At 31.2% G+C, this 21605-nt stretch overlaps 1 protein-coding gene across 2 annotated transcripts; it reads left to right on the plus strand.

Annotated features, from left to right (window-relative positions):
* Nucleotides 1-1218: 1218 nt before the first annotated feature.
* Nucleotides 1219-21605, plus strand: LOC129961208 (uncharacterized). 2 transcript variants are annotated; one of them, XM_056074970.1, is made up of 3 exons: nucleotides 1219-1263; nucleotides 7833-8135; nucleotides 20585-21605. In XM_056074970.1, the coding sequence occupies exons 1-3, from the start codon at nucleotides 1245-1247 to the stop codon at nucleotides 21331-21333; spliced, it is 1071 nt and encodes a 356-aa protein (XP_055930945.1). In that variant the 5' UTR covers nucleotides 1219-1244; the 3' UTR covers nucleotides 21334-21605. The 2 variants fall into 2 exon arrangements, with proteins under 2 accessions (XP_055930945.1, XP_055930946.1); XM_056074971.1 differs by lacking the exon at nucleotides 1219-1263 and adding an exon at nucleotides 12891-13062 and having other exon boundaries at nucleotides 8001-8135.

Consider the following 21605-nt stretch of genomic DNA (forward strand, 5'->3'; position numbering starts at 1 on the left):
GAAAAAAAAATTCCTGAAAAATGCTTTCCCACTGCTCACTTAAAATCTTCTTGTTTGACCGCGAAAGAATATTCAGAAATGGGTTCAATAAAATTGATGTCCTCTTGACTTCTCAAAAACATTGTAAATATGATCAAATAAATGCTCCCCAAACACATAAATCAAAGAAAAGACGTGTAGGATTCTTTTTCCCAAATGGGGCTTCGGTCATGAAATACATAATTCTTCTACCGCTTGTAAGCATTTAAGTGGTCAGAAAAATATTTTCTTTTACTTTAGAAACACCAGTTAGCTGGTCTATTAATCTTATGGCAACAAAATGTAGTTGTGAAAACATAAAATAGAGAAAGCATATCGTTTAGTCATCTCTCGCAAACCAGTGAGAAAGGGCAACATTCCTTTTCATCTCGCAGTAGTACGCTGACACTCTTAAATATCTAAGAGGTTTGGTTTGGTTTGGTTATATTAACGTCCCGTTTGAAGCAACACTAGGGCTATTTTGGGACGGACCTCGTAATTTTGAACGCGGTCATATGACGAGGACGACACCTGAGCTGGCACCCCACTCACCACACCAGCGGGAGGACGTTTGGCATGACGGATTTAACGTGCAACAGAGCCCCTTACACGACGGTTCTTCGGTGGAATCGGGTCATGAACCTGAAACCCTCCGGTTCCGAAGCCGAGACTTTACCACCAGGCCACCGCGGCCCATATCTAAGAGGTAATTGGGGTCAGACATCAGAAGATGTCGTGTGTTTGTACCAAAAAGTAATTCCTTTCTATTTTGTTTACGTAGTTTCAAAATATAAACAAAATTGTTAAAACTTTGCTGAAGCATGTTCTTCCCTTTTCTGTGTTCTCTCTCTCTCTCTCGCTCTCTTTTTTTTTCTCACAACATCATGGTGGTTCGTATTGTCATATGTATAAAGGTGACCACTTGCCATCGGACAAGCTGGCAACACCACAAGTCAGCCACTGCCGTGGACCACATTTTGAAATTCTTGTCCAGTATTTCCCCTGCCATTTGACAAGTTCCGTAACTGATGATATTGGTGATCATGAGCTGAGTGCATACTTTGTAAGCCTTTATCAAATGGCGTACCTGCCATTGCAGAAATTTCCTAACCAATGAAAATAGCAACTATATTCTCTGTGCCTCAATGATTTATTCCTCTTCTTTAGTGTCAACCCTTCGGATCATTGATTCAGTTGCACGGAGCTTAGAGCAATAGCTTAAACCAATGCCAAGAAAAATCATCGGTAATTTTATTTCACTTTTTATATTAAAAAATAGTTTTATACAATGATTTATAATTCCCTATCGGTTTCTGACTGTTTCAATAATTTGCATAATATTTTAATTTGATTTCTTTAATTGTATTCTTTCAATGATTCTATAAAATTCTCTTTTCTTCGCTAATTTAAATCTTTAAATGTTTTTTTAATTGTGTAGTTGCTATTTGCCTCAATATTAAAAAAATATTCAAATTATAATATTTTTTGGTAAAATAAGAAGATTTAAGATTCATTCTGTGTTAATGTAGTTCTATCATGGATTTTTATTGCTCAGTCAGTATTTAAGAAGTTGTTAATTAACTAGCTAAAATTATATGCTGCAATGTTTAAAAGAAATATTCATGTGAAATTATATTTTAATGTGAATGTAATTTTATAGTATATAATGTAAATATATATTATGTAATATATAATGTGAATGTAATTTTCACTTAAATCATGTAGTTGACTTGTTGGATGTATTTGTAATTTTAATTATAATTGCATTTATTTTATTAATTCTGTTCTCGTTTTTTCCCCTGTGTTGTCTCTGTGTTTTTTTTATCATTTAAATGAATGTCATTGTATCTGGCAACCAATTTAAGATTCAATTTGTATTATGTTCTTGGCAACAGCTGTTATGTTGCTTTTTTATTAGCTTGAGCCGCACTCTACTGCAGACGTTCTGTAAAATTTTTATTCTAAATGGAAATTAAACGCGTTTGTACTTTTAGAAACTTTTAATTTGATCTGTAACAATCATTTGGTTCCCCAGGTGAGGCCAGTTTAGTGAAAACTGCCTTTAACTGACATGTATAGATGCTGTTCTTAGATAAGTAAAAACGCCTCATATTTCAAGCTCTTATGAAATTTATGTAGTGAAAAGTGGCTGATATTTAGTTTGTTTATAACTGAATTTCGTAACGAGTGTATTGAGCGAAGCAGATACTAAAAAGTTCAGAGGGCAAGCTAAAGCAACTCTTACTTGTTTACACAATGGCTTTAATGCTCAATTAAGCCTTGCTGAATTAAAGGCGCGGTTGGAAAAAGTTGTGCAAACATATAAAGAATTTGATGAATACGATGCAGCTTTTCCCGATCAAGATTCGGAAACTGCCGAATTTGAAACAAAATATTTCGAAACGAAAGTGATATATCAATCTGCCATTGAGGCATTGAACGGAGTTGCTCCGACTGTTAATCCCATGCCGGTTGGGGCGAACTATAAATTGCCGTGTTTAAACATTCCTAGTTTCAACGGTAAATATACCGATTGGCTCGATATTAAAGATTTGTATCTTGCGATGGTGCATAATAATTATTCGTTGGCCCATATTCAGAAATTTCAATATTTGATAGGGCTTTTAAATGACGAGCCAGCTAATATCATTAAGCATTTTCCGATTTCAGAAACAATATACGATGAAGCGTGGGGTAAATTATTGTCCCGGTACGATCGCAAAAATCAAATAGTTACATCACTTGTTAGAACATTCCTAGAACAACCCAGTGTAATAAATTCTGATTCTGTTAATTTAAGAAAACTAGCTGACGAAATTATTCGCGGATTAAAATTGTTTGACGAAAATGCGTCGTCTAGAGATGTTTGGTTAATTCATTTTTTTATTAGAAAACTAGATTCTGAAACATGCCATGTATGGTCACAAAAGATTGGCGAAGAGGAATTTCTTACTTTTGAATCCTTTTTTGGAGTTCTTAAACTCAAGATGCGTGTCCCTCGAAATGTTAAATGATCGTAATTTTGAAAAGCGATTAGCTCACAAAAATCATTGTGCTGTTAAGACTGTTTCACACCTTAATAAACATTCAATTCTGCAATGTCATTACTGCAATGGTTCCGATTCTTCATCAAAGTGTTATAAATTTAAAGGTGCAGACATTTCAACTAAAAAAAAATGTCGTTCGTAAGAATTCCTTATGTTTCAACTGTATGGCGTTTCATCAAGTAGAATTCTGCTCATCACAATCTTTGTGTCATATTTGTAAAGGAAAGCATCATACTCTATTGCACGAGGAAATTAGAAATAATATAATAATTTCAAGTAAAACTCCGTCTGATGAACAAATTTATAACGCTGATGAAGCAGTAAATATTTCCAGCTTTTCTGTGCAAGGTCAGAGAATTTCATTTTTACCAACTGTTACAATGAAGGTATAGGATTCATCCGGTCAAGGCCACGAGTGCTGCGTTCTTTTTGACAGCGGAAGTGAAGCTTCTTTTATAAGTGAATCATTTGTTCGTCAATTAAATATCCCTAGAAAAAGAAATGCTCGCATTTACGTAAAGGAACTTGGTGATTCAAAAGCAGCTACGACTCGCGGTTATGTAAATATTAAATTATTTTCTGATTCTGATTTGAAAAAAAAATTGCGTTTTAATACAGGCTTATATTTTTGATAAATTAGCTTCGCATTTGCCCTCCGAAAAGATTGACAGCAAAGACTTCGATTATATGCAATCAATTAATCTTACTGACCCCAATTTTAGTTGAAATAAACAAATAAATGTAATAATCGGTGATGATTATTTCTTTTCTCTGCTTCTGCCTGGTCTAATCGTTGGTTCAAAAAATGTAGTTGCACAAAATACCATTTTTGGTTGGGTAGTTTCAGGCAGAATTAAAACAGAAAGAGTACACCGCATTCCATTTGTGTTAATCGTATTAGTTTATATACAGGTGGTAACATTGATGCTACACTGAAGCGTTTTAGGGAATTAGAAGAAATAACAATTAAAAACCAAAATGAAACGATTGAAGAAGAATTTTGTGAGAAGCATTTCAGGGAGAATTATCGAGTCAATGATGGCGGGAATTGTGTTGTTCGATCGCCTATTTTCAACAGAACCGAAGAGTTGGGTGACTCTAAACCTTTGGCAATTTCACGTATGTTATCCATGGAACGAAAATTTAATTCCGATAAAGAGCTCTGTAGACAATATAAGGATTTCAGCTAGAATATGAAACTTAAAATCATATGGTTCCAGTTGATACGGAGAAAATTGGTCTGGTATATTATCTACCACATCATGCTGTTATAAAATCGAGCAGCTCTACCACTAAACTTCGTATAGTATTTGACAGTTCTTGTAAACCTAAATATTCAGTTTCCTTGAACTCTGTTTTAGGTGTAGGTACAACACTACAACGAAATAGTTTTTCAGTATTGCTTAATTTTCGAGTACGCAAAATAGCTTTTTATGCAGATTTAGAAAAAAATGAACCGGCAGATTCTTGTAGATGATGATCAAAATTTGCAAAGAATTGTTTAGAGAAATTCAGTAGATCCGAGAATGCGATCATATAAATTATGTACAGTTACGTATGGTACTGCCTCTGCCTCATTGTTAGCGATACGCTGTTTGTGGCAAATTGCATTAGATGCAGAAAAATGCATCCTCATGTATCTGCGATTCTAAAGAATGATATTTACGTAGATGATTGCTTATCTGATTCGAGTAATTAACCAGAAGCAATTAACATCTTTTCTAAACTGTCACAGTTGTTAGCAGAACATGGATTCTATTTGAGGGAATGGGGATCTAACTGTTCTAAACTTCTCAAAAATTTATCTATTGATCACAAAGACGCAAATGACTTAGAAATCCATTCAGATGATTGTGTTAAAACTTTAGGGCTTATTTGAAACTCTACAAATTACCAAGAGAATATTCATTTCGCAATCCTCTAAACTCTTTGACCCACTTGGCTTGCTATCTCCATGCGCAGGCATGCTGAAAATGTTTTATCAACGTATGTGGCTGCTGAAACTTGAGTGGGATGCTCCACTTTCAAAGAATGGATAGACAAATTGCTACGATTTTAAGAAGAGCTTAAGACTCTCAGTGATCTTAAGATTTCCAGGTGGCTCGATAAGACTACGAAGAGTATTTTCAGGGGTTTTGTGACGCCTCAGTATCTGCTTATGCTGCCGTCATCTATTATGTTCAACCTATATCTCCTGAAAGGAATGAAGTGAACTTAATGGTTGCTAAAACTAAAGTAGCTTCCATTGAGCAAGTGTCTTTATCCAGACTGGAACTTCTAGGTGCATTACTACTTGGCAGAATTTTTAAGGCTGTGACGGATGTTTTTTCAAGTTACGGCATTTCTTTCCAAGCCTGGTCTGACTCCAAAGTGGTTCTAAGTTGGCTAGTAGATCACCCTAGAAGATGGAAGCTGTTTGTGGCAAACAGGACTTCTGAAATTCTAGACGTTATACCTCCTTACCACAATGGATTTATATTCCATCAAAAGAGAATCCTGCTGATATCCCTTCTAGAGGTATTGATTCGAAACTTCTCCAGAACTCGTCTCTTTGGCATGGACCATCATTCTTGAAGTTAAACAGTTCAAATCGGCCTCTAAAATCTTCTATCAGTAATGAGACTGATAATGATGCAGCTGTCTTTGCTGAACAAAAGACAAAATCTATATTTTGTACTACAGTTCAGTTAACTGTGACAGACACTGTGGACAATTTATTTATTCTAAAGCAGTAAATGTAATCTCTTTATGTTTAATATTTATTTCTAAGTGCAAAAAAGGAATGTCTGCAGCTGATGAAAATATGCTGCCAAATTCATCATTTGTTCCTCCATCAACAAGTGAACGGCAGGCAGCTATGAAATTAATTATTAAGTGGATTCATGTTGTGTGTTTTCAGAATGTTTTGAAATTGATTAGAAACAATTTATCTTTAAATCCTAAAAGTGTTTTGAGTTCACTCTTTCCCTTTTTGGATAAAGATGGTATTTAGGTCGATTGCAAAATTATGATTTGGCTTTTAGTGTTAAGCATCCTATAATTTTTCCAGCTGAACATAAATTTGCTTTTGTTAACCTATATCATATAACGTACATGCATGCCGGTTCTAGTTTACTGGCTAATATTTAAAACAAAACTATTGCATTGTAAAGGGTGAGAAACTTATTCATTCTTTAACCCATAAATGTATTGTCTGTCACAGATATAAATTGTCATCAAATAGTCAATTAATGGGAAGTCTGCCAAAACAAAGAGTAACGCTTGAAAGACCATTTCGTAGCACAGGCATTGATTATGCTGGACCTATAATTTTAAAATGTTAAAAAGGTTGTTGCTTGAGGACCACAAAGGGTTATATAGCTCTGTTTGTATGTCTAGCAACCAAAGCTTGAGTCAGTTAGTGATTTAACGGCTTATATCTTTATTGCAGCTCTTAGGCGATTTGTTTCCAGGCGAAGAACGCCTATCTGAGTTACATGATATTTTAATTTCACTTAATAGTAATGAAATTATTGTAAATTATTTGGCCCAAACCACAATCGAATAGAAAATGATTTCCCCTGCTTCTCCCCACTTCGGTGGTTTGTGGGAATCTGGGATTAAATCTATAAATTTCACCTGAACAGAATGATCGGAGAAACCAATTGAAGAGTTAATTACTCTCTTGACTCAAATTGTGACTGTTTTAAATTCTCAGCCTTTGTGTAAAATTAATCATGCTGATGTATCTAATTTAGATGCCTTGACTCCGTCTCATTTCTTGCCTGGAGATGTCATTACTAGTATTTCCGAAAATAATTCAATAAATAATGTAAGCCCACTATTTTGAAACAATGGGAATTGTTACAAGAAATGAAGCAATGTTTTTGGAAGAGGTATTATAAGGAATATTTAAATTCTTTACAACAGAGATATAAATGGAAGGAAATAGTTCCAAGTTTGTCTTTAGGTGATCTTGTATCAGTTAAGGAGAACTATATGCCTCCTGGTGTTTGACCATTGGGTTGCACTTCTGAGATTCATTCTGGCAAGGATTGTCTCTGTGGTTTTTTTTTATCATTTAAATGTATGACATTGTATCTGGCAACCAATTTAATGTTCAATTTGTATTATGTTCTTGAAAACGGCTGTTATGTTGCTTTTTTATTGGCTTGAGCCGCACTCTACTGCAAGCCTTCTGTAAAAATTTTTATTCTATATGGAAATTAAACGCGTTTGTACTTTTAGAAGCTTTTAATTTGATCTGTAACGATCATTATTTCTGCTGAAAATCTTTATGTATATGGCATTTCAGTAGTTGGACAGCTGTTTGTATTTTTTATGGAAAAAAAGGCACTTTAATTATTTAATTTAGGCTCTGCAATTCTTTCATTTCTATAGGAATGCATGATTGGGATATCTTATTTAACAGATGCCTAGATGAATTTAAACTGTAGTTTCAAGAACGCAAATAAAACTGTTTAATAATTTATCAATTTGATCTAAATTCTTGAAATTTAAATTTCTGATGTTTAACTATGCGATAAACACATAGAATTAAACGTGGAGCAGTTTCGATTTCTGTTTTCTGCGCAGCTTTGTATGTTTTCTTCCAGCCTAGGTTTATGAAGTTCAAATTCGCAGACCCAAGCTAACGTCATAATTTAAATAACAAATCATCAGTCCATATAAATCAAACTCTTTCACAACGTGGGGGTTCGATCGCCAGGTTATGACAGGCGTGATTTCACTTTAGGCCCTAACATATTTGTTGAGTTTATTGAACAGGAGTTCATATGACGCCCAGGACTTCATGGAAAAGGGAGAGGATAAAGAGTAGAGGGGAAAGCAGCGACGGCACAATTGTTGAAATGGAATGTGAAGTTCGAATTGGACGTTTGTATGCGACCGCTCCGTTTCTGACGATCAATAAATACCAAGGTCGGCGGATAACTACGTCCTCATCCGCTCTGAGTTCTCATTCCTTATCGGTGGATTCGGTGCTTCATACCGACTACTTGTTGAAGGACCTGCAACTACTCTACGCTTCATATCGAGAATTGCTCCATAACGCTTGGTGCGTTTTGTTGCGTGAGTATATAGCAAGATTGGTTAAAGAAATTATCCTTTATCATTGAAATTTTAAAATAATATAAAAATTATGGAAAAAAAAGAGAAAAATGTGTTTCTATAAGAAAAGTTGGTATGTACAGCACATGCATTGCTTCAGTGAGCCAAAGAAGTTATTTTGCTTCATTTTTATAATGCACTTCTATTTTTGCATTTCCCATTTTAAAATTAAAATTGTTTGTTACTACCTTTCGCTTTTAGTAACTTGATATCTAAAGGCATAGTTTTTAAATAAAAATTTAGTTAAAAATTTCACTTGCTCAAAAGTTTCAATTTTTAAAGTGAGCAGAAACTTTTAATGCAACTTTTAAATTTTATTAGAATTCCATAAAGTGTGGAAAATTTCTAAAAGAAAAGTTGGTACGTACAACGTATGCATTGCTTCATTGAGCTAAAGAAGTTGTTTTGCTTCATTTTTATAATGCACTTATATTTTTTTCATTTCCCATTTTAAAATTAAAATGGTTTCTTACTACCTGGTGCTTTTAGTAACTTGATATCAAAAAGTATAGTTTTTAAATAAAAAATTAGTTACAAGTTTCACTTGCTTAAAAGTTTCAATAATTTTAAAAGTGACCAGAAACTTTTAATGCAACTTTTAATTTTATAAGAATTCCATAATGTAAATAAAATTGCTTTTCTAGAGAAAAGATGGTCTATACAACGTATGTATTCCCTCAACTAGCTAAAAGTATCGTTTAGGGATTGCAATACCGGACCAAAATTTCAATACCGGTATTCGGTATTTTTTAGATCTTGATACCGGTTTTAATACCGGTATTAGAAATTTTAGAAAAAGAAAGAAAACACAGGTGTTTCTTTGTTTTATTTGCCAGTTTTATTATAAAGGGTAAATATCACAAAAAATAATTTGTAACTTATAAATTACAAATTATAAGTTACACAAAAAAGTAAAGGAACAACTTATTTATTTAAATCACAAAAAAATTGTAAATATCACTATTCAGTCTGTGGTACTAATACAAATTTTTGAAATGTGATCTTAAAAAACATAATGCATCAGTTGTACTGTCATTAAAGCTGAAAAGTAATTTTGTGTAAAAATTACCAGCTGTCGAAAACGCTCTTCCGGCATCTACGTCTACGTTCTTCAGATAGTGATTTGTGCTGTTCTTTCATGATTGCAACATGAAATTTATTGTTGCATTAGCTGTTCATAAATTAAAATCTCTCCGACATAATGCCTCTATAGTCAGTTTTATTGGAAGTAGAACTGATATAGTTCTGGATATTAAGATGAATTCACTATCTGAAAAAATTTATTTGCAGGTTTAAGTCGATTATTGCTTTTTGGATTGGATTTCTAAATTTCAAAAACCGTTCCATCATTAGGAGTAAACTGTTCCAACGTGTCTCAGAATATATTATTAACATATATTCTGTTTTATTTTCAGTTAGTATATATATTTTTAATATGAAATTTTTTGTAGGGGAAAGTTTAAATATCTTAACAATTTTTCGAAATTTATAAATTATAGGAAGCAATTCTTGATGGGATAATATTTCATCCTCATTAGCAATATCTTCTTCCACAATTACATTGTCATTATCTTCATTGTCAATTTCATTCTCACTCTTACTCTTTTCAATGTCGGAATCCGAAGTTTCTATAACCACAATATTTGGATTCTTCTGTTTTTTATTTTTTTGGTATAATACATCTATTACTCCTAATTGAAATCCATGAGCATAGGACAATTGCTGATTTGCACCAATCAACTTTCCAACTTTTTTCATAACTGTTGCTCCATTATTCGTTATAGATACAATATCTTCTTTCAGGGATAATCCATGTTTCGCTAATTTATATTTAAGCAATTAATTAAGCCATTCATTAGCTAATTAATTTCGCAAGTTGGGGAGACATAAAAACAAAAACGTATACTATTTTGCTATATTGGCGATCCCTGAACATATAGTGGAGACAATTTAAAAAATTTCTAGTAAATACCGAAAAACCGGTATTTAAACTTGTGAATACCGGTATTACGAAATTGTAAAATGGCTCAAAATACCGGTATTCGGTATCCCGGTATACCGGTATTGCAATCCCTAGTATCGTTCCTTCCATTTCTATCATGCATTCACTTTTTTAAATTCTTTATTTAAAAAAAAAATTATTTTTGCTTCCCCTTGTTTTTCATATTTTGATAACAATTTTTTAAAGGATACACTCAGTAAAATAAAAATGTTAGAAAGGTTTGGTGCATTTTAAATGCTACAGAAATAATTTCAAGTATGTAAAATTCATTTCCAAGCGCAAAGATTGATAAATATAGCAAATATATGCTCCTTATGTGTTAAAAATGTTTTCTATTACTTAATTTTTTATCATGCATTTCCATTTTTTTTTGCAGTCTGCAATCTAAAATTATAACAATATTTTATTATTTTCTTTTTAATATTTGAAAATGGCTTTCAAAATATTAATTTTTGCAAAAAAATAAATAAAAACTTTTTTACTTTATAAATATGCGTATAAGTTCTAAAAGTGAGTCAAAGTTTCCAATTCAAAACATAAAAGTAGAATCTTTAATTGTTTTTCAAATAAAAATAAATTACACAGTAAATATGAATTCATGGTCAAGTGTATAACTATATTTTTAAAAAAATCTTTGTTTTTTTATTATTATGTATTCAGATATTTTTTTACTCACAATATAAAATTATTCATGATTTTTTTACTATTTTTTTCTTCGTTTATGTGAAAACAAAAATATGCTAAACGTTTTTATTTGAATAAATATTTCAAATAATTTTAAAATAAGTAAAAAAAATAATTAAATATAAAAAAAGATAAGTTATTTCTGGTTTCACTTTCTAGTATGCAAAGTTTATGACATGAAATTATTATAATAATAAAAGTTTAAATTCGAGATTTTGATGGATATTTACATTTCATATCTCCCTGACAAGAAACAGATTTTCAAAATTACGCCTGCCATTGAACGTGATGACTTGATGACTTTGAGAATGTTTTGTTCTAGAAGGATGAAATTTGGCATAGTCTTTTCTTTAAATTTTTAGATTTCTATCAAATTTTGAATAAAATTCTTTTGGGGGAAGTCTGTACCTCTGCTATCCGAATATGATTTAAAACGAACGAAAAAGGTTAGAAAGGTAAAATTTAGTACAAATATTTATAAACTGAAGATGTAGACATTGTTCATTCTTGGTTTCTAAAACCCTCCGTACTTTTGCGCATGAGGCAGGATGTGTTTATTTAGTCAAAATAGGGGTGAGAGGAAAAGTTTACATTTAACTTTAAAGTGAACTTGGATTATACGCGGACTTAGGAGATGTATAAATATCTGGTAATTAGCAATAGTGTCGGAAAGCATACTCATTCACAATAAAATACTTTAGAACAATTTTTATTTGCCATGAGAAGTCTAAACATTAAATTATGATGAATAAATTGAAGATTTATGTTCTTGAAATTTGGTAACTCACTTTTTTACAAAGTAATAATAATCTTTTAGGTTAATTTACTTTTTTTTATTTGTTATTGAATTTTTTGATAATATTTTAAGATTAATAACGGTTATTAATTTCTGGCAAATTTCATTTTATTATTTAAATATTCTTTGTGCCAACTTTGAAAGTTTTTTGCCTCTTGAATCGGCCAAGTAACCAATCAATACGAAATTTCGAGTTACAATAAAATAATACGATCAGAAACAACACGAACACTCGCATACACGTGTCAAAAAATAGAATGAAAACGTTTTTAATGTAACGAAATCAAAATCAACGAATAGAGAATTCCGGAATTGTGCTCCTCTTCGCGTCTCACCCCTTAGCGAGGCAGAATCTTCGAAAAATGATGCTCTCGAGATACTGAAACGAACAGTATGCATAAAAATATGAATCCAAATTCGTCAAGGAGATTCCCAGCCGCCATTCTGTTCTTTTGCAAAGCAGATGAAAAAAAGGTAATTCAAAAACGTAAAAACTTAAGTAAATGATATTTGGTTCACAATTTTAATATCTGAAGTGTACATTTATATTTTGAATTGCATTTGTTAAAAAATTGATCTATCAATCTGTACTTTCATAAGTTTGTAGCTCAAAAAATGCAATGATTCAAATATATGAAAACTAACATGCAATCTTGTGACGTCAGTTGAAGTTCTGAGTCAAATTTTGACTTCAATCAATCAGAAAAAAAAGCCATACAAAATATATATTCGTTTTATATATATGTATTTTAATCTCACCCAGAGATTAATCATCAAAAAAAATCGCCAAGGATCCCCCGCTGTTTGGTTCTGTCATAACTATTGTTCCTCAATGGCTTGTGCTTGAAAATATACAAGTATAATTATTAGAAAGTATGCAAGAAATATGTCAAAACCACCCCCACTGGATTAAATTGAAAATTAATTTTACAGCTTATGTAACTGGGATCAAAGTTAAGCTAATTTTAATTTAAAAATTGTAATTTAATCAGAAGTTCATCTAATGTGTTCTATAAACGGAAAGTTCCCCAATGTATTGTTTAATTCTAATAATTTATTTATTTTCAGTAGCTCCAACAACTATATATTTCAATCACTGTCCCGTACATCTTTTCATTTTGTAAATATTTGAATGTAGGAGCATTTGCATGATAGATTATGATACTTTCAGTTAAATAATAAAATAATGACATGAAACCAGTTTAGTAACTGATTTAAAATTTCTTTTCTCTAGCCAATCATGGCTCGAGAAGTACCAAATTACACTATTCGGCCCATGAAACGAGAGGAGATACCAGACGTCCTCCAACTGTGGAGGGAAACTGGCCTGGCAGAAGGAACATATTCTTTGGATACATGGTTTGCCCACGATCCAGATGGATTTTATGTAGCCGTCACTGACGACGGTGAGTTAATATAGAAAAAGAAATTGCATTAACTTTGATTGAGTAAATTTTACTTAAACATTTATTATTTCCTCAATTAGTTAAAAAAATCTTTCATTGAAAATTAATCATTAAAATTTACTCAAGCTTTAATTACAGCATCAACTTTCCTCGATTTTCCATAGGTCATTTATATTAAGAAGAATTGACTTCATTCTGAACCTTTCCTTACATGTTATCAATTTACTTCATTCTGGATTTTCTCGTGGATTTCTCATCTGTTTTCTTTCATTCATATTTTCAATGCATTTTGGCCATGTATGGATTTTCTGTATTCTGTCATCGATATTTCTATAAAAATTTTACTCTAATTTACAGACTTCTCCAACGGTCTCTACAAACTCATCGAATCGAGTTTGTCTGATTAATTCTCTTAAAATTTTTGGACGTTTTTAAATTTATTTTAAATTTATATTTTTGTATTTTATTTCTTTTATTCAATTCTTTTCATTTTTTTCAAAGAATGCTTCCATTTTCACACTTTTTTGAAGGTACAATTTAATTTTGCACTGAGGTTATTTGAGAAGAAATTTCCGATACTTTATCTGGCTTCGCTCAGTTGAAATAAAATGTAAATTTTCGAAAAATAATTAAAAGTAATAGTTTAATATTTGTATAAATTTTTTTCAAACTAATTAAAACGCAGAAAGGGAATAAAAACTCAATCGCATCAGCAAATAGATTCTATTGAACTAGCATTCCAACAGTATTGTCTTGATACATATATAACATATCGAAAATCAAGGATACTGAGTATAACTGATGTATTTTAAAACAATTCCTTAGATGTTTTCCTAGTTAGTTGTTTTAAATCACAGTATATAAAATTTGGTATACGGTAAGTTCTCACAATCAGAAATTATTTAGAAGAAGGGAAATGGAATGTTATCATAGAAAAAAAATGATATGAAATAAAATGATGACAGCTCTGCACATAGATATTATTTGTATGGATTAAAATAAGAAAATAAAAATCCTAAAATTCAGTTCTATGGGTTTGGTTGTTGGTGAAAAGTGATATAAGCTCAGAAACAAATAACGACGCTTGTTAGTTCACGATAGCAAAACACAGCTGAAGCGTGTGCTAAAACAGCATTTACAGCAAACAAGAGCACACAAACAGAAGAAATGCGATTAAATAATTCCAACTATTCGAAGTGTTCTCATAGAGAATTCGCTCAATTGCTCATTTAAAGTGAACTCAAATGACTCACTCCAAGGTTTGTCTCTCGCCTTTTTAAAATTTCCGAGATAAGGCAATGAATCTCCTAAAATAATTGCCGGAAATCGAGTCTTGTAAATTGCGAGTTATAAAAAGTGCTCCCTTGCTTTTTTTTGGCAGGCATTTCTTGGGTTTTGTTTAATCACACGCAATTTGCAATTGCAGCAAACTGCTTTGACATCTTATATGTTATTCAAAGTCTCAATGAGGCTAAATATTTTTTTACTATTATTATTTAGTTTCACTTTTTATATCTCTTCAAACTAACATAACTGACTTAATCTGTCAGATATGCCTATAGTCACTTATTTTGTTTGCATGGGGAATTTCCATGATTTTAACTGTTAATCGGCGTATATCAATTAATTGTATAATTGAAGATATCTCGTCAACAGCTTCCAACTAAATTTCAATTTTTCGTTATTCTTTTCATCATGTAGTGGCAATTATATGATAGAATAAGTAACTATTATCAATAATTACTAGTTGTATGTTATTATATTCGAGCACAATTTGGATTGAATATTTTGATCATGTATTCTAATTGAATACTGATACTAACTGATCAAGAATATTTTTTTCAATTTCTAAAATAATCCGAGTGAATATTTATTCTTGTATCATAATACATTACTTCGATTTAGTTCTCAAATCATAGTTTTCTTATTCTTCTGTTTAATTTAATTCATTAGATTAATTAATTTCGTTTTTACTTTAATAAATGAAATAACTTACAAAGGACCAACTTAATGCAAGCATCACTCAGTGTTACCGAGAAACTATTAAATTTTATTAAAAGAATAATATTTAACAAGCAAAAAAGGAACACAATATATTTCCAATCATTCTAAACAGACTGGAAGACAAAATTTGCAAAATTTATTTAATATTTGTCGCCGTTGACCTCATCAATCACAAAATGGCATAGTCGATAATGTTCTCGAGGTTTGCAATATCATTTGCCTCGATTTCAATACAATGGTAATTCTTTTAACAGGAACGATTGGAAGAAGCTGTGCGTTCCTATTTATAACATTAATGCCAAAATCTGTATTTATCTCTATTTTTTATAGTTAGTTTCCTCTAGTTCCTTTATATCGTATCTCATTATTGACGACTGATAAATCTAAAATTACGTAAAAAAACATATAAGATTTCTTGTTTTCAGGCATAGTTTCTAGCCATCGATATTTAACATCCGTAAAAAGCATCGCTTCGTTTAACATTGACTGTTTCAAAGATATGTAAGTCCACTCTATGTCCCTTCAACTGCAACCTTTAAAGTTCAGAATCGGGTATCAAACGACAAAAGATATCACTACGGAGAGTGTTTTTGCAAATAAATTTAGTAAAAAAATGCACTAGCTTGCAGTAGGGAGAATTCTACTACCATAGGACAAATTTTGAGACATAGTACAGCCCATTAAAAAAAATCATTTATTGTAAGAAAATGGTGGCATATATGCAAAAAAAATTCAAAAAACAAAAAAGTATTACATATATTATAAAACATAGTTTCAAAATGTTTCTTTGCACTGTTTTTGCCATTTTTTTGTGTGTTTCCATTACAGTGATGTGAAAAACACCTATATAAACATGTCAGTCGAGTCATGTTCTAGTTTATATTCCATATTTTCATATTCTGCTTATTTTCACTTGTATATCAGTGTAAAAGTGAAATCTCTTACCGCTTTTATCAAATAAATTAGTTCTGTGTGTGGGAAAAGGGGCTTTCGAAACTGCTGTACTTCCGCTGTAACACTGTACTTTCTAGCCATTAAAACATTTAAAAATCTAGCCATTAACAGCACATTTAAAAAAACCATTTATTGTAAAAACGTTATGACATAAATGCAGAAAAATTTAAAAAGTACACTTCAAAACAAAAAAAAGCATTATAAAAACATTGTTTCAAAATTCTTATTTACACTGTTGTTGTCCCATTTTTTTATATATGTGAAATCCATTACGGTGATGTGAATAAAATTTATACAGTAATGTAAAAATTCTTATGTCATTCGATTCCTTTTCTACTTTATAATCCATATTCTCATATTCTGTTTATTTTCATTTATATGTCAACCTAAAAGTGAAATCTCTTATCGCTTTTATCAAATAAATTAGTTCTGTAGGGGAAGGCGCCTTTCGAAACTTCTGAGGCTCGTTAACGCCAAATTACACCGCTGCACATGACTTTCCAAGTTGTAGGGGGACCCAGCAGTTTAGAGGAGCGCCGAAATAATGAGACCACGAGCGGTTGCCAAGGCAACTTCATTCCAGAATCATCTGCTTTGTCTCCTTCATCTTTCTCCCGTCCTCAAATACTTCATTTCATTCTCAATACATCACCACCCTAGCTTCTAATCTTCGCCTATTTTTATAGCCCCCTCCGAATCAACTGCTCGCACAACATCTCTCTGGGCGAGTCGGTTTCTTTCTGCTTTGCTTGCTTTCTCTCCCCCCCCCCCAATTTTCTCTTGGGTCTGAAATTAATATAGGGCTACGTGTTTAGAAATAGAAAAGCAGAATGAATTCAAGCCATCTTTTATTTGTTTTCGGTGATGAATAGTTAAGAATTTTCTTTGGGTGGGCGAGTTTAATTTCTCTTAGATGCAGTTAAAATTGCTTGGGGTGCTTATGCGTTTAGTTGAGCACTAAATTTTTGGATTTGGCTTGTTTCTAAAACATTTCACGCCAAGTATTATTAGTGCTATTTTCATTTTAATGTTGAATAGCGATTATTCTTGTTCAGTAAGAACGATTGGTTATATGTTTTGATGATGATGATTTGAAGTTATTTTTATTTTTTTAGTGAAAATTTCTGGGTTAAGAGTTTTGATGTTAGTTGTGACTATTTTTATTTTTAGCGAGAGTAGTTGAGTTGTGTATTTTGATAACTTAACCCAATTATTATCCTAAAATATTGCGGTAATTTGTGGTTACTGTTTTTGTTTAATGAGAATGTTATTGTTGATGTTGGTTTGTGGTAATCTTTGTTGAGTGAGAATTGTTGGGCTAAGCTCTTTTATGCTGCAATTTTTAATGTTTGTTAACTATCATTCTTGTTCAATGAGAATAGTTGGGTTAAATGCTTTGATGTTGATGATTCGATGTTATCTTTATTTGCTTAATGAAAATTGCTGGGCTAAGTATTTTGATATTAGTTGTGAATATTTTTACTTTTAGCGTGAATAGTTGAGCTTATTTTTATAAATTAACCCAATTATTCTCCTAAAATACTGTGGTAATTTATGGCAACTTTTCTATTTTGATGAGAATTTTACTTATTTTGATGTTGCTTTATGATCATCTTCCTCTAGTGAGAATTGTTGGACTAAGCATTTTTATGCTGATTTGTCATCATATTTGTTTTTTAATTGCATGAAATATTTTGTTGATAGTAATTTGAAGTCAATTTGTTTGCATAGTCAGAATAGTTAGGTTAAATAGTTGAGGCCATCTTTATTTGCATAATAAGAATAGTTGGGTTTCTTAATTTTGTTGAGTGAACGCATTAGAGATTTAAAATATATATATATAGTTGCCAAGTGCCGTTTGTAATGCTGAACGGAGCAGAAAAATCTTCTCCAGTGAGAAATCCTAATTTCTGTTTTGGCATCGGGAAATTTAGATATGTTTTTTTTTTTGTTGTTGTTGTTGCTGAGCATGAATAAAAATTAGTAAGGAGATATTAAACTTCAAGTTTTATTTATATTCTTTATGTTGGATTGTAGCAAAAGATAATGAGCTAAGCTCAAGTAATTCATAATTTTCCCACCAGTTAGGAGTAACTCCCCTAAAAATAATGAAAGCGGGGTTTTGATTTTTTTTATTATTATTTACTTTGTATCTAGCAATGCATTTTTCTCTGTTAATGGGTCGCTACAAGTTTTAAAATAATTCTAATTTTTCAATTTTGATTTCAATGTACATGAGTATAAGGAATATATAATTGCAGGAAACAATATTTTTAAATGTTACTATATATTTACATCTAAGGTATACTATAAATAATAAGTTTTTTTTTTGTATATTTTAAGATCTCTGCCATTGGATTTTCTACTTCAGTTTTCGTTAGTTAATCTATGGCAATCAAATCTCAGATATAGTTAGCAGAAAAGCAACCTGTTTAAACGGGCCCATCTTCTAATAAAAGAATAATAATGTTTCACAAGATATCGTGAGGTAACATATAGATTCCAAAATATTTTACCCTCCTAAAGTGGAGATTTAAGCATGTATCCAACTTATAATTTATATAATAGAACAAGAGAAAGCGGTATAAATGTGATGCAAAAATTATATAATTTCAAACGTAATGTAATTGCGTCATCTAGAACTTTACTTATTGGCCATCAAAAATACTGTTAGAAAGAGCTCACAAATGTAGAAATTATTTTACCTTTTAAAGTAATGGAATTAAATTCAAAACTCCAGAGAATTCTGTAACCAGATTTCAAAAAGAAATTATAATTTTTCCCAATGGAACCTAACAAAATAAGATATAGTATTTTGTTAACCACGTTTCATAATGTTGTTAATATTGATGAAAGCACATGAGACATTAGAGAGCTCGAAACACTGTCTTCTACAATTTACCTAGGAGACATTTAGTGTCGTGAATGAAATAATAGCAATGCATTCAGAGAAAGTTTCAAACTGGAAATTTTGGGAATAATTTTTTTTTTTTTTTTTTTTTTTTTTTTTTTTTTTTTTTTTTGATAAATTTAGACACTGTTACTGTTAATACACACATATTTCCTCCTTCAACAAAAAATGTTTGCTTTTCTAAAAAAGAAAATAATATATTAAAACTTGGCATTTGACACAAACCGATGACGTCGTTCACAGAAAAAAAGGGTACAGAAAGTTACAGGTTTCATTGAAGATTAAAAAAGAGAAATAAATTTGGAAAATAAATAAAATTTCTTACAAACAGTTTTATTTGTATGATCGGATATTAGAAAACTAAAAATATATTCGGTAAAAAAAAAATGTTAGGAGGCAACTTATTTTTTCTGTGTGTTCAATTGCGCTAAATAATGTAATGTCATTGTTATTAATTGCCATTTATAATTTTGTTTTTGCATAGCCACTTGCATGAAGCATTTAGGGCAGATATACTTCATAAATGTTGCTTGTTTTGTGTAAATAGTGAAATAATGAATTAGGGTGTAACACACTACCTTGCTCGTCATTTTATTCTTTATACTGCTCTTTCTCCTGGATGAAAATTTGTAGCATATATTTTAAATGCGTTTGTGCGATAAGTTGAAGAAAAATCATGAAGGAAAAGAAATACTTGACCTATCTTTTAAAGATAATGCAAAGAATTTGCAGTTTTCCAAACTTAACCGAGATAAGATATAAAAGACAATTAATTGTTGATTTACGAAATTGAAGAGAAGATTTTTCTAGCATATTTTTCAAATCTGAAAAATGCGCTAAATTAGTAAATATTCTAACATGCATATTTAAACAAAATTAAATTTTTGTACATGAAAAAGAAAAAAAAATTCTTCATTGTTCAAATTTAACTAAACTCTGCTAGTTTTTTGTACAAATATAATTGTACTAAAATCTCCCCCCCCCCAAATTACTGAATTTAAAATTGCAGCACTATTAAAGTATGCATATGTGTTAGAAAGAATTCACAAAATAATTTAAAAGCTTGGCATAATCTTTAATGTTCCAGACTGATCTAGAATGATTTAAATTTCTGTGGAAACTTTTTCGTAGTTCTTTATCTTTTCAAAATTGATAAAATTTGAGAATGATTCTAAATGTTCCAGAATTTTCTAGAAATTCTTAAATTATTTGAAATTATCTAGAATTCATAGAATGATCTATAAATTTTAATATATTCCTGGTTTTTCAAAAATGATTTAAATTTGACAATATTTATTATGATTTTGAATACTCAAAATATGCAAAAAAAATTTTAAGAAGTGCTATATAATAATGCTTATTTCGAAAATGTTCAAAGATATTTCAGGCAAACCAGAATATTCCCTACTGTTAGGATTTTTTAGGATTTTCCCTAATGTTAGGAAAGCTTTTAATCCTCCAAACAGAACTGCTATAAGTATATCTAACACTCAAGGTATTTTTGATCAGTTAGTAGTAATAGTTCAAAAATTATTTGAAATCTTTCTTATGATTTTAGAAAAGAACTAGAATGAATATAACTTTTATTTATATTAAAATAAACAGTAAATTTTTAATTTAATTTTTTATTCATGGTTTTTAATTTTCTTACAGGAATGGTATTAGGATCCTGCGCAGGGGTCTTGCAAAATGACGATTTGGCATTTATTGGTCTGTATGTCGTTAAATCCGCCTATCGCAGGCATGGTATTGGGAGGAAAATTTGGAATGCCGTCATGAAGAGGGTTGGAGATCGCAATGCTGGTGTCAATCCAGTTCCAGAACAGCTGGAAAACTATCGAGATCGATCAGGATTTCCAGTGCAAACGAGTTGGTGTTCAATAGTATCGCACACAAAATCCATGGACATGTCACTGTTTACCGCCAATGATCTAGATATCAATTTGCAACGGCTTATCCTTGAAGACAATGACACCTTAAACGAGGTAATCTGTTATGATGCTGATGTTTGTGGATTTAGCAGGGGTAATTTGGTACCATTATTGTGCAGTCAGAAAGATTCAGTTACCATGGTTGCTACCAAGACCGACAGCAATGAAATTTGCGGATATGGTAATATAAGGAAGAATATTAAAAATGGTGCGATTGTTGGTCCTCTCTATGCTGATAGTGCAGAAATCGCAGAGAAAATTTTGTACGAACTTGTTAAAGCTTTCCCCATTGGTGAGATTGAAGGTATAATGATGATGGCAATTGACTGTAATCTACCTGCTATGAAAATGATGGATAAATTAGGTTTCCAAACTTTAGAAGGTATTGCCAGGTTGTACAGAGACGAAGAAGTCCATGTCAAGTACGAGAAAGTATTCAGTCAACATAGCCTCAATTTTTCCATATTTTGATGTCTACTTTCAAAGAAAAACCGTAATTGCATTTATAAGTTGCATTTGGTAATGTTCAAGCCAGTCCAGCTAAGTAAAATGCTAGCATTCGTTAAGTGATATTTGCCGGAAAATGCTCAACGCAGCTCCATGAAGGGTGCAAAATAATCTTCAAGGTACAAATTGTCATCCGAAGGAATTGAAAAAAGAACAGAAGCACTTGCAGAAAAACCATTTTTCTTACTATTGTGCAAAAATACATCTGATGCTTTATACATCTGTTAGTTGCTATA

This window comes from Argiope bruennichi, chromosome 2, assembly GCF_947563725.1.
Source record: "Argiope bruennichi chromosome 2, qqArgBrue1.1, whole genome shotgun sequence".
Classification (NCBI taxonomy): Eukaryota; Metazoa; Arthropoda; class Arachnida; order Araneae; family Araneidae; genus Argiope; species Argiope bruennichi.

Bases quoted from the DNA above. Each gene is read 5' to 3' on its own strand.
- LOC129961208 (XM_056074970.1), top strand. The intron at 8,136-20,584 runs GTGAGTATATAG...ATTTTCTTACAG, and splicing joins CGCTTGGTGCGTTTTGTTGC to GAATGGTATTAGGATCCTGC.